The sequence below is a fragment of the Pyxicephalus adspersus genome, chromosome 11, assembly GCF_032062135.1.
Source record: "Pyxicephalus adspersus chromosome 11, UCB_Pads_2.0, whole genome shotgun sequence".
Taxonomy (NCBI): Eukaryota; Metazoa; Chordata; class Amphibia; order Anura; family Pyxicephalidae; genus Pyxicephalus; species Pyxicephalus adspersus.
Window position 1 is genome coordinate 29711296 of NC_092868.1, and position 13932 is coordinate 29725227.

Consider the following 13932-nt stretch of genomic DNA (forward strand, 5'->3'; position numbering starts at 1 on the left):
TGGTGCCCAGGCAATTGCTGAGTCTTTTGTAGACAAGGCATTCAAGAAGTTTGGAAACATATGGGAGAAGAGATAGGACGGTAGTTAGAGGGAAAGGAGGGGTCCAGTGAGGGTTTCTTTAGCATAGGGAGAATTATGGCATGTTTGAAAGTGGAGGGGTATTTACCAGTAAAAAGGGAGAGGTTGAATAGTTCGGTTAGGGCAGGGGCCGGAGGTGGGGGAATGGGCACAGAGTAGATCAGAGGGAATTGGGTCAAGAAGACAGGTAAGTAGATGATGAGGGAAGAGACTTCGTCCAAAGTAACAGGGCTGAGGGAGGCCAGTGATGATTTACAGGTGGAAGGGGACGGTATGGTTGGATTGGCTCGGTTAGAAGACATCATGTCTGATTTTGTCTGTTTTATCTTTAAAGAAGGTGGCAATGTCTTGGGCAAAGAAGGTTGTTGTGGTGGGGAGCAGGTGTGGGGTTTAGGAGGGAGTCAATTGTTGAGAAGAGGTTGCGTCAAGGTTACTGATATCTCTCTGCTATTGACCAGGTCTGGGATGTGGCAAGGGGGGACAAGAGCTCGATAGGTTGAAGGTGATAAGGTTGTGATGAGAAAGGGGGAATGGTGAGTTGTCAAGGAGGGTGAGGTTGCAGAGTTTTGAAAACACCAGGTCTAAAGTGTGTCCGGCTAAGTGTGTGGGGCCATTGATGTTCTGAGTGAGTCCAAATGAGGAGGTAATGGAGAGCAGTTTGGCTGAGGAGGGAAGGTTGGGCTCATCCACTGCAACATTAAAGTCACCAAAGATGAGGGTGGGCAGGTCATGGGAAAGAATGTGTGGGAGCCAGGAGGCAAAGTTATCCAAAAATTGTGATACTGGGCCAGGGGGGTGGTAGACAACAGCAACAAATAGGTGTAAGGGGCTAAAGTGACAGACAGAGTGGACTTCAAAAGAGGTGAAAATGAAAGAGGGTGGGGTAGAAAGGACTCTGTATGTACAGTTAGGTGAGAGAAGAAGAGCCACACCACCCCCTACTTTGTTGCCAGGTCTAGGGGTATGTGTAGAGGCAGAGTCAGAGGAGGAAAGCCAAGTTTTAGTGAGAGACAGAAAGTTCAGAGATTTAGAAAGGAGAAGATTGTGTATGGAGGTTATTTTATTGCCAACAGGTCAAGGATTCCATAAACTGCCAGGGAGAGGCGGTAAGAACTTACGGGTAGGGTGAATGGGGATGAGGTTAGGAGAAGGGAGTGTCTTGCTGAGAGTATATTGAAGGGGGAGGCTGTGTGGGGGGACCAGGGTTGGGTGAGATGTCACCAGAAAGTATCAGTAAAGAAAAAAGGTGCAGGAGCACAGACAGAGAAATCAAGAGAATGAAGGAGCAGTGAGACAATGAGTTATCAGACTGGGAGGACAGGGAGTAGTGCCAACAAAGAGAGAGCAGGGTGAAATATACATTTTTACAGATAATTGCGAACCATATGCGTACAATAAACAATGTGGCAAACTAAAGTCCAAGAGAGGCAGTCCTGTAATACGGGTTGAAGTGAGGCTTGTAAACTTGCTGAGTTCCAGGAGTGGGATGATGATTCAGTCAAAGAGATGGTTTGATGAAATACCAGTTCAGAATGGCAGCAGCAGAGGATGTGTTGGAGTCCAGGTGGATAAATCAGTCCAAAGGCAGGAGATAGGATTGAAAGAGTAAAATAGTATGTCCAAATCTGTTCCAATTCCTATGCCAATTCCCTAGATTATTTCCCATTGCACCTATAATTTTGGCACGTGACCAGGGTCCCAACGTGACCGTGCCTGTTGTTTAAATAGAAGTGCTTTGGGCCCTAATGCTATGATCTACCAGAATCCCCAGACCCTTTTCCATTTCTGACTTCCCTATTGTATGAATCATGCATGCTGTTAGCGCCCAAGTGCATAACTTTACATTTATCTATAATAAACGTAATTTGGCTGCCCAATCAAACAGTACATCCAGGTCTGCTTGTATATTATAGGCATCCTGTATGGACTTAATTCTATTACATAGTTTGGTGTGCAAACACAGAAATGGTACTTTTTATTCCAAATGCTATCATTTATAAAGATGATAAACAGTAAGGGTCCCAAAACTGAACCCTGGAGTACACCACTAATAACCTTAGACCAGGGGTTACTACGTATAAAATATTAATTCTTGTCTCTGCTAGATATGAATTACGTAGAGCCACCTCTCTGTTAATTGTATTATCGAGATTATTGAGTATCACTACTCTCTTGATGCAGTCTTTAAGCCAGTTCTCTATCCATTTAGATTGACTTTTCTAAACCTATTGACCCTACCTTGCATATTAACTGTCTGTGGGGTACTGTGTCAAATGTTTTAGCAAAGTCTGAGTACACTATATCGACTGCTATTCCACTGTCTACCTGTTTACTTACTTCCTCATAAAAAGAGAGTAAATTTGTTTGACAACTGCAGTCTTTCTTGAAGCCATGCTATCACTTATAATATTATTTTCTATCAGAAACTCCTCTGTGTGGTTCCTTATCATACTCCCTGCTGTTTTATGGTTAATTCTTACATTACAGTCCCACCATCAAAGCTGTTGCTTTTGTTCCAATTGCATGTTCCCTTCCCATGTCTTTTTGGCCAATCACAGAGCTCCTTGTATTCTGTGAATACAGACAGATCCATCTCTAAAAATTTACTAGAAAACAGCAAGTGACCTGAAGTATAAAAGATGCTCCGTCTCTCTATATTAGTATATAGGTGGGTAGGTAGCCACCCCGTGTTGTGCTTAGATACAGAAGAACAAGAAAAAGACGTGGGTTTGAGGGTTAAAAAATAATTATGTATTAATAATAAGAGTATTTCATACATAATTACATAGCAATCACATTTTTTTTATACAAGCAATTCCATTGTATTAGCACAGAGTTGAGATATTCATGCTAGACAATATTCTGCTAACACAGTGCATACAATTAACTGTTCCAGTCTAATTTACCCAATGCGTTTGGCCTGGTAGGCTTCTACAGGGGTATGCTGTGACAGTTTTTATGTAGATATTAGGACAAAATGAATAATCCAAAAATTATTTAGATAACAGAGTGGATGGGCCGTTTGTGCCTATCAAAGAGATGCTGGTACAATAAGGATGGGGAGGTTTTTGGAAAATAAATCAGGTAGATTGATGGATCGCTTATATACTTTTTCCTTTATATATTGCCCAAAGTTTAGATCAACCTTTTGGTGCCTAAATGGTGAATAGGGAGTTCCAAGGCTGTCATTTTCCACTGCACCCAATACACTTGAGCTGCTGCTAAGTGGGGACTATATAATCAGCAAACTAAGAGATAACTTTGTGGAGACCCAATATCATCAGTGGATACTAGATCGATATTCTCCCACCACAAGGGACTCACTAGTCACCATTTAAACACTATAAGGTTGATCTAAACGCGTCGGGAGAATTAGCCTAGAACAGTAATTTATTAAGTGTTAACAGAATATTGTCTAGCATGAATATCTCAACTCCGTGCTAATACAATGGAATTGATGATATAAAACGTGATTGCAATGTAATTATTTATGAATTACTCAATTATCAATACATAATTATTTTGTAAGCCTCAAATCCCCCTCTTTTTCTTATTCTTCTGTATCAGTGACCTGAAGATTACCTGTAACAAAAGAAGTAACTTCAGGCTATACTGAAAAGGCAAAAATTATTTTTCCCGCTTTAGGGAAAATATACACAGAGAAAACTACATTGCCACAAAATGTCTTGGTGCAATTTATTGCAAGATATCATCAGTGATTTGAATGGACAATCCAAAAGACTGGCCTGCTAAGAAGATGCTTGTCGGTGCAATATCTATTGTTTTTAAAGAGGATATACATTAAAACAAATGTCACTAGTTGTATTTTGCTTTGTGTAGGAGGGAGATTTGTATTAACAGAATTCCACTCAAAACTAATAATTGAGCTTTTAATGGCAGCAATTAGGAAACACTGAAGATTATATTTATGTCCATAGCCTTAAAGCAAAGGTATTCTTCACCCAAGGTGAAAAAACTTACTTTTAATGGCCCCACCCCACCAGGGCATAACCATTTTTTTTCCACTCCCTGCCACTTTGTTCATCTACCATAAATTAGGAGGAAAAAAATACTAAGCAAATCACCAAGATTGTAGCAGGTTAGTGACATGCTTTTCTATGCTAAAAAGTGGAATATTTGTTCTTGGGTGCTGGGAAAGGGTTGAGGGAAGAGAAGTATGTGCTCCTATGGAGGGGGATTTAGGTGAGAAGGCTGCTTTGGCAGGTTGGTTTAAAGTTGCAAAATCATCAGGTTCACTTTCACTTGTTGTTCAACCTGACCAGCCCTTTACATTGGTCAAAGTGACAACATGGTACACTTATATATATAAGTATACAAGGGATGATTAAAAAGGAAACATTTTTTTTTACACTGGTAAATACTATATATGAAGATAATTTATTTACAATTTCAAACCAGCAAGTGAAGTTCTTTTTCACATATACCACACTAGGTTTAGCTTTAGCTTTGCTAAAACAAAGACCTGTTTACAGAGCTTAAAAACTGAAGCTCAGTTTTTGAGTCACAGGAATGACCCATTTGTTGTTTCTTCCCTGTACAATGTATACAGATTGTCTCAAAGGAAAAAGCGACTAGTGTGTACTGCCTTTGGAAAACCCATGAACGTGTTTATTTGTAAAACAAAGAATTTATTTAAATAGTAACACAAAAAATATAAAAAAAAATCTGTTTAAAAATATATAAATGTTTAAAGTAAATTAACAATCCATTTTTTTTTTTGCAATACAGTATGTTTTAGTATGTATGACTCTTTCCATATTGAGCAATCCTTTAAAGCAGGGATGTCTAAACCTAGTTCTTGACTGCCACATAGAGATCAGGAATTTGTGACTCTTTGTGAGCCACACCTTAATAAATATACCGATTTGTGTTGGAGAAATACTAAAAATGTGTACAGATCCTGGCCCTCGAGGACTAAAGTTGGACTGCCCCACTATAAAGCTTCCACAATTTGGTAACCTCACTTCCCTCACAGCATTTTCACATCCCAGCCATTTCCATGTCCTCTTTTTGCCTCTGCCTTATAGAACTTACTATTTTGGCAAATGCCTCACTTGGGATTGTGTCATTTTGTTATTATTTTGGATTGCTATTGTGCTTTTATTGTTATACATTGAGGTTTATGACACTAATTTTTGATCTAATAACCTGGTCTGTTCCCTACATTAGTGACATTTTTACAGACTCATTTGAATTTAATTTGATTTTCAAATAGTTATAGTAAAGACAGCATGGAAGTATCAAACCTTAAGTTTTATGACCAACGGTTCCAGTTCCCGATTAACTTATTATAAACCAGGCTTACTGTACACAGGAAGTAGACCAGACATGGGAGTAAACTGAGGTAGGTGTTTTCATCTGGGTTACAGAGGTAGGAATAATTTGGTCTGCAAGGTCCCCTAGTAACCGAGCCCTTAATTAGTTTTGAGTGGTATTCCCATATAATTTAAATTCTTCATAAAATATGGAATAAAGATACATGGTAAATATAATGCTTTCACAAACTCAAAGTGCTCTAGGAGTGCCACCATTAGCATATGTCTTACTAACTGCTACATGAAGACGCTCCAGTGCATAGCTTTTCATTAATGAATTGCTTAAAAAATTAAATAACTTAAAAGACACGTAAAATACAAAATCTGTAAATACATATATATATGTACACATTTACATATCGCTAAAGGTCATTTGACCTTCGGTTCTACATAAAATTTGTCTCCATCTTGGACATTATATGAATGCAAGGCTCGTGTGCTGAATTTCATCTCTTCAGGTCCAAATGGAGCTTCATGAGCCAGGTAAAAGAGTCGCATATTGTTTGTGGACAACTGTACTAACGTTTTAAGTTGCTTCTTGAATTCAGCAACGGTTTTATCAAGGCGAACACTTATTGTTTGGATTTTCTCCTCATAGTGAATGTCAACACTGGCGTGGTCCTGTGGTCGGAGATCCACCTCTGCAAGTGGCTCCAACTTACCATACTTTGTAACTAACTCTTGATACCTATGGGAAAAAAAACAAAAAAAGGATTTAGAAGCCTTATTATGTTACAAAGACATCAGTTTGATCATGATCAACTTCTAAGAATTAGCTTGGGAGAGTGAAATTCTCAGATATAAAAAGTTATACACTACATTTTATATTACAAACAAGTATATTTTTGCATAAATTTGAACACTTTTTTTTAATACAGATTTATTTTTATTTACATGCTATAATACAAGCTGGTAAAATTACTTTTAAACCTGAAGCTGGAACATATTTTGCTTAACGATTTTCGAGTTTAATAAACAATACAGTATGTCACCCATGAAGGCATATAGAAATTTCTTGGGAGGGTTGAACATAAAGTTAACACAAAAGAGATCCAGGACTGAGTAAGTCAGAAACATGATGATTCACAGGAAAGAATGACCCAGTCACTTGTAACATGAGGCGCAGCAGTTTGGAATAGCATACTGGCGCTATGAACTGGAAAGACTCAACCATTAATTGCTGCACAAGACCTATCAGTGTCTCTTTTTCACATTGCACAGATGGAAAGCTATGGACAAAGGATTCATTGACAGCAGAGAGGTTGGTCTCTTAGCCGAGTCTCAAAGTTTTAAGTTATTTGCTGCCTATAAGTGATAACTATCTAATGAATCAGTGAAAGAATCTGAATCTTCATTACAGTATTTCATTTTAAAAGCTCAATAAAATGATTTCCATTGAAGATAGAAGTCTTCCTCCTCCCTGACGTTTTGTAGGTCTCTAAAAGATAGTGAAAATTCCTTTGCTTGCTTTCAATCACTGAACCTCAGGTCTTTATCTAAACTTAGCAGTCTTCAGTTTGTACCTCTTTATTTTTCATAGCAGATTTTATAGATAATATTGCCTACAATTTTAATGCGGAATTGTAAATATCTGATCCTGGGAAATACAGGAAAATGTTAGGTAGGTAAAATTGTGCTAAAAAGAGGATTAGGCACTGTGCTGCAGCAAGTTCTTGCAAGAATTTCAGTATTCAATATTCTCTACTTTCTTTTCTGCAGGATGATGAGGTCATTCCCTGAACTACAAAGGCTGGGGGGAAAAGTAAGCATTATCTATTTCTATCCCTATTGGTGTTCAAATTTTTTGCAGTGGATGATGCCATACTAAAAAATACAGACCTTGCAGGAAATGCAAAATGTTACTAATAATACTGTCTGGCAAGTATCTTTATGAAAAGCACAATACACACTTTTTTTGTGAAATATTTTGTTAAAATTAAAGCAGAATGCCATTGGAGCATCAGCCTCTTTGCCCATTTTTCTTCCACGTACAGTGTCTTCAGACACCATAATTTTGCATGCACATAAGGAGTTTATTCTAGATCCAAGGAACGCTGAGTCTGGACACTAAGCTGCACATGCTCAGCACAGTGTACAATCTAAACAAATGTGTAGGTAAGAAATGTTTATTGCATAAAAAAAGTCTTCCTGTCGCAGAATTAATGTCCACTTTAGGACATATTTAATACCAATTGTGAGTTGTAAAATTAATGCTAAAATTAGTTTAATGCTATAAAACAAAATAATTTAAAACTATATACAGATGTTTTCATAAAAATTAACATTTACTTAACTTCAGTGACACAGCTGTTGCTCAGGGCAAGTCTTCTAGATCTGACTTAAACCTTAACAGACATTCAAGCCGGAGGTGAACAATAGTCACTGTTCTAGCACAGGGCCAACAGAGGACTTGTTTGTATACACTTTAAACTTGTTCTGAAAAAAGTATATTGTATCAGTACGCAAGACCTTCCTCAGCTCTGTCTTTAGTCTCACCTTAAAGGTACCTCTTCCTTTGGGAAATTCATATAGTAACGGAGAAAGAATCTCTCAGAGTCTTCTCTTTCACCTTCTGTGACAACGCTGCCATTCAGTTTAGAAACAGACGGTAATCTAAAAGTTCATATAACAGAAACAAAATTAGCTTGGTCATCTATGCACTAGAGCCAGTATATCCTCAGTTTTTTAGATTTATAAAGAATGCCTCAAACATATACACACAAATATGTGTGGACAAGCTGCATATCATGTTAAGGCTGTGTTCACACTGGCCTTGAGCTTGCGGTACATTTACCACTTCTTCATGCCAGGGAACAGCTGCCTCTTAGAAACATAAAATGGGGGCAGCAGTGAGCCAGTACTACCGTAGTACCACTCACTACTGTCTTCTGTCAAATTTGCAGATGCAGGTTTATTCGGAACGCAAGAAAAAGTGCAGAATCACACATACAATTTCAAGTTTATTTTAAAATCTTTGCATGAATAAATTAGGAAAAAGTAAGAATTATTTTGGTGCCCAATCTAGCTAAAAAATTAAAAGGCTGCTTAAAGACATACCTTGCAACCATTAACTTCCTTCGTTCTTCTGTGCTGTAAGGCTCTACTAGAGGAATGCCTAATAACCTGACTTCTTCTAGTTTGGGAAAAGCATTTAACTTTTCAATGTCTTCCCAGGAACTAAGACCTGCAAAAGAGAACAGAAAGGCTTGTTAACCCATACTAGGAATGCAAACATTTCTTTGTTTTCACATTGGGGGATTTAGAAGCATTTTTTTTGTATTGTCACACATAAAATATATCATAAAAAGATTTCCTTCTGCTGTACGAAATATAGTAGACACATTTTTTTTCAAAACTGCTATTCATGCATCTTACCCACTTTTAGTGGTTAAAAAGATGCAAAGTTAATACAGATGGGTCTTCAAAAAGTTTCCGCACTTATATATTTTCATTGAAAATAGTGAGGACAGGAAGAAGTAGTAATTGTTTGTGTCTGAGAGTGTCTGAGAATGTGACTAGTCTGTCTGGCAAACCAACTGACCCTGCAGTTTAGTATAGGAGTTGTCAAGTTGTGGTAATGATGGCTGCAAAATTTACAATTTACACCAACAAGCAACAGCATTCTTTCATATGCTTTTTGTGTTGTTGCATGACAATACTGCCCCCACGGCCTACACATTGGAAACCCTGAGACAATTAAAGTGGGAGGTTATGGAACACCCAGCTTAATTTAGGATTTATCGCCATCTATTTCCACCCTTTTGGACTGCTCAAAGAAATCTAAAGGCAAGAAGATTTTCATGTGATAATGATAAGAAAGCATCAGTGCATCAGTGGCTACGCTCTCAACCCAAAGCAATTATGCTGATGGCATTAAAAAGTTAGTACGATGCCAGGAAAATGCATTGCAAAAAAATGTGATTATGTAGAAAAGTGATGTAAATTGTTTAAAATTCTTGATAGAGAAACTTTTTGAATACCCTTCATATATTTAGGCCTTTCAACATTTTTTTTTTAAATGGTGATGTATAATTAGTTGTGTGTATATACTTTATATATCCATATGCAAACACACACAAGCATAATAACAAAATCCCTGAGGATTCCCATGACTAGTATAAATCACCTTGTTATTGGCAATTGAACTGTAGAGGAGATCTTTAGGGAGAAGCAACTGACGTGATCTAGGCTTTTCCCATAAGAAAAAAGTCACCAAAAAAAGAATGAAACTTGTACATCAAAAGGTTACCTGATTTGTGAAGGCTTATTGAACACAGATTTGGAAACAAGCGTGACAAGGATTCTTCAGACTCCCCAATTGTCAATATATTGTTATTTGCAAGGACAAGAGTATGAAGACATGGAAACATCATGCCTAATTTACAAATGTCAGACCACTCCTGGAGATTGTTATCTGTTATATGAAGAAGCTTCAATGAACGAAAACAAACGGGTGAATTCACTATGGTGTCATAGTCATTAAGGCACAAGAACAGTTCCTCCAGGCTGGAAAAGAAAAAAAGGCCCATAGATGTTTTGTCAATATTTTAAAGAAGATACATGGATCTACATTCTATGCAACTTATATTGTGTCACAAAATTTTTTACTATTTTGACAATTACTAAATAATAAAAGTGATAACCTAATTAAAGTGAACGCTTCACAGTGTCACATTTCTAGATTTTTTATTATAACCGTTTAAAGATTTTGTTTTCCAACACATGTAAAAACGATATTTAGATTCATACCCCATATTACTTTTTTTTTACCACAGATGAGGAAATAATTTCTGACATGCATATAAAGCCTTGGTATGAAAAATGGAAGAATCACAGATGTTGACAATAGATGAAAATTTTACTAACCCCCTCGCTTCTTTTTTCCCTCAGCTTTTCCCACTCTCATATATGGCCTAATATATATCTTAAAACACTAATGTGGGGCATCACATGCTTTGGCAAGTTATATATTCTGAATCGCACTTTTCTTGCAAGTTCTACTGTGTTGACTTCGATAGGAATGCACTATTTAAAGCAACAGACCTTGTAATAGAAGAAGGGTGCTTGAAATGACAACAATGGATAGCACCATGCAGAACTAGAAGACAAAGTCACCAGCACTCCAAAGTACAGCATTCTTGCTTTATTGTAAAAGCCGCAACATATTAAAAAGTCAAAGTTTCGGGGTTGTGCAGGGTCCCTTTCTCAAGACAACATAGTGGCTACTTTGAGCTGTTGACTACATCTTCTATTTTCTATTGTGTTGGCTGTCTATTCAAAAAGGCTGTCTTGCATAATTCACCAGATGGTGAAGGTGTGAATGGTACTTTAGGAAGCCTAAAAATCTGCTTTAAGCTAAAATTTAAGTACTAGACTGAGCTGGCCTGTAAGGCTAAACAAAACATCAGATGACGTGACTTCAAGGCTCATCTTGGACGAGAATCTAACGTGTACAGCAGCTGCCCACCAACATTATTCATGGATTCTTCCTGGCAGATCCATGAACAACAGAAGAAGAACAAACACAATAGAAGTGAAGGGTGATGAGTGCAGCGGGATGCCGTTTCCAATTACAAAAATGTGGCGAGTGAACGCGGGCTAAGACTGTTATACCGAACACTTCAATATCAATTTACAAATGATACCACTTAAAAAATTAAATAAAACACCATCATACTTACTATGGCAGTTCCAACAGCAGAGTATGGACTGTTTCCCAGGAAACCTTGCAATTATTCAGAACAAGTTTTCTGACACCAGAAAATGATCCAGCACACTCACGTCCCAACACAGACATGTACAAGGGGTTAGAACTCAAATTCAAGAACTGCAGCTGAGGCACGTTAGCTACTATCTTGCTGACCTGTAAGTACAAGCAAAGAAGCAAGAGAATAAATGATGGTATAATGCTGTAACAAAATTGCTGCATACACTTAACCCCACCCAAAAATGTACTTTTTATTTTAGAAAATCAGAGACTTAAATTTAAATATATGATAATCTATTAAATATATATAATAACCTCCCTGGCGGTCTAATTATGCCAGTATTTTTATGCCAAAAGCGGTACATTGTTTTGCATAGAAATTTATTTTACATTGTAGGCCCCTAATTCTTAGGCCTAACTCACCAACATATGTCCAATATTTAATAAATTTAATAATAAAACTTTAAATAAAAAAAAACCCCACAAAAATCTGTTAAAACAAGGGTGAAAAATACTGAAACCTGTATTATAACTGTACAGTAGCATATAATATATATATATATATATATATATATATATATATATATATAATAAAATGATTACTTTGTATTGGATTCAATACAGTTATTTTGAATTGAACCCAATACAAAATAAGTTGAATTTCCCGCCGCACCTACCAACGTCACCGGGAACTCCCAGGAACGTCAGTGCACTCGCCGGCGGAAGATCAGAAGAGGACGCGACCCAAGGATGGGATCTGACAGGCAGGATGCCAGAAGACGCCGACTGGACAGGGCAAGTGTTTTTTTTATGTTTTTAGCTACACTCGGGGTTACCACTTTCAGCATGTTTTTTTTACCCCGAGTCACACTCGGGGTTACCGCCACAGAGGTTAATGAAAGAGTATGGAAGGTGACAGACAGACTGACAGATGACAGACACCTACAGACTGTGACACAGGAGGAAGGGAGGACCCTGCCCAGAAGAGCTTACAATCTAGGAGAGGTGAAGTATCACACAATAGGAGAGGAGATGTGGAGTGGCTGGAAGTAGTGAGGGTTTAGGAGACAGAAGATGGGTAGGCAAGTCCAGAGCAGCTATAGAAAAATCTTAGAGCCGTGCAAGTGACAAGGTTATGAGTGAGGAAGTCATTATTAGGTCATTGGAGGAGCGAAGACAACGGCTAGCGGAGTATTTTTCTACCAGGTCAGAAGAGGGACAGGTAGGGGTGGATTTTGGAGATGTTGTGCAGGTGAAAGTGGCAAAACCTGGAAATGTTCTGACTATGGGAGGTAAATGAGAGGGCAGAAACAAAGGTGACGCCAAGACAACATGTCTGAGGGGAGGGACGAATAACAGTGTTGTTAACAGGTAGAAATATGTCAGGGGGAGATTTGGAATTTTTTTTTTTTTTTGGGGGGGGGGGGGGGGTGATGAGTTCTGTTTTATCCAGGTTGAGTTTCAGAAATCAATCAGACATCCATGATGATATGGCTGACAGGCAGCATGAGACCTTATCCTGAGGGAGGGAGACAAATCAGGGGTGGACAGATAGATTTGACTGTCATCAGCATACAGATGGTACTGTAAGCCAAAGGAGACTATGAGACTACTGAGAGAGGAGGTGTACAGAGAAAAGAGAACCAGTCCAAGGACTGACCCTTGGGGAACACCAACAGGGAGGAGAGTAGAAGAGGAGGAATTACCATTAAAAGGAACTTGAAAGGAGCGGTCAGACAGATAGGAAGCAAACCAAGAGAGAGCAGTGTCACAGATACCAATAGAGCACATGATTAGGATGGGATGGGAATCTTAGTTTTTGTTGTTCTGGCACAAGTTTTAAACCTTCTCCAAACAATCCAGAAGTTAAAAATAGATTTAGGTAAAAAATAATTTCAACATTTTTTTTATTCAGGACATTTTAGTATTGTATTCTCTAAGCCACCCTGTAGATGGGAAAATGATGTAGAGCTGGGTGGTGTAGTCACAGACAGACATTCTTTTTACACACAATGTTTTATATCACACAATTGTGCTTTTTATCCATTGTAAGACAAGTGAATTTGTAACATTATAAAACCTTTTCATTTTAAAGATACCATCAAATATGTTTATTACATTTGAGTTGACCTCAACTTGAAATGTAACCAATTGCTAGCATTAATATGCCATGCATTTCTCTGGGTTAGTTTGATAACATGTGTGTAATGTCTTTGTAACAAGATTTACATGGCCTGTACTTCACACTTCCTGTGCATTAGGTCAGCACTTTTTCTGCATAATACATGAATAGCTGAGTCCCATTACCAGACATCCAATGTTTCAGAGTTGTGATGTTGTCTGCAGACATTTTCAGGTAGTTTTTTATTCTGTAGTTCAGTTTGTAGATTACTCTTACCTCTTGCCAGCTATCAAGCTGGTTAACAGACAGGTCTAATTCTGACACATGGGAACAAAAGGCAGCAATCTCATTCTCTTCTCCAGCATAGCTGATTCCACAGTTGTTCAATACCAAGATACTGGGGAGGTTCAAGCGGTCTAAAACACAAAATTGCAATTAATTGTTTTATTTTGCAAAACTTTGGCCTAAAGATGGTTGACAGATAACCACAGTTTTTTATGTGATCAAAACATTTGACTTTATTACACATTATAGATATTCTATATTAAAAATGTGTAAAACAAAGTACATCAACCATATCTAATTAACATGATTTAATTTTTATTGATGCTCTACCCTAAAATGTCACGAAGAAGGTGAAGTATATCACAGAGATCTGCAACTTATACAGGAACCTCATTTAAATCATT

At 37.7% G+C, this 13932-nt stretch overlaps 1 protein-coding gene across 2 annotated transcripts in view; it reads right to left on the bottom strand.

The window, feature by feature from the left end:
- Nucleotides 1-3760: 3760 nt before the first annotated feature.
- TBCEL (tubulin folding cofactor E like) overlaps nucleotides 3761-13932 on the bottom strand; it is a 28697-nt gene continuing 18525 nt past the window's right edge. For both annotated transcript variants that reach the window (XM_072425486.1, XM_072425485.1), the window contains exons 3-8: nucleotides 13520-13659; nucleotides 11096-11277; nucleotides 9664-9920; nucleotides 8472-8598; nucleotides 7911-8027; nucleotides 3761-6102 (exon numbers count right to left, since the gene is read on the bottom strand). In XM_072425486.1, coding sequence (XP_072281587.1) covers nucleotides 5784-6102; nucleotides 7911-8027; nucleotides 8472-8598; nucleotides 9664-9920; nucleotides 11096-11277; nucleotides 13520-13659 — 1142 coding nt within the window. In that variant the 3' untranslated portion in view covers nucleotides 3761-5783. The remainder of the gene's footprint in view (nucleotides 6103-7910; nucleotides 8028-8471; nucleotides 8599-9663; nucleotides 9921-11095; nucleotides 11278-13519; nucleotides 13660-13932) is intronic.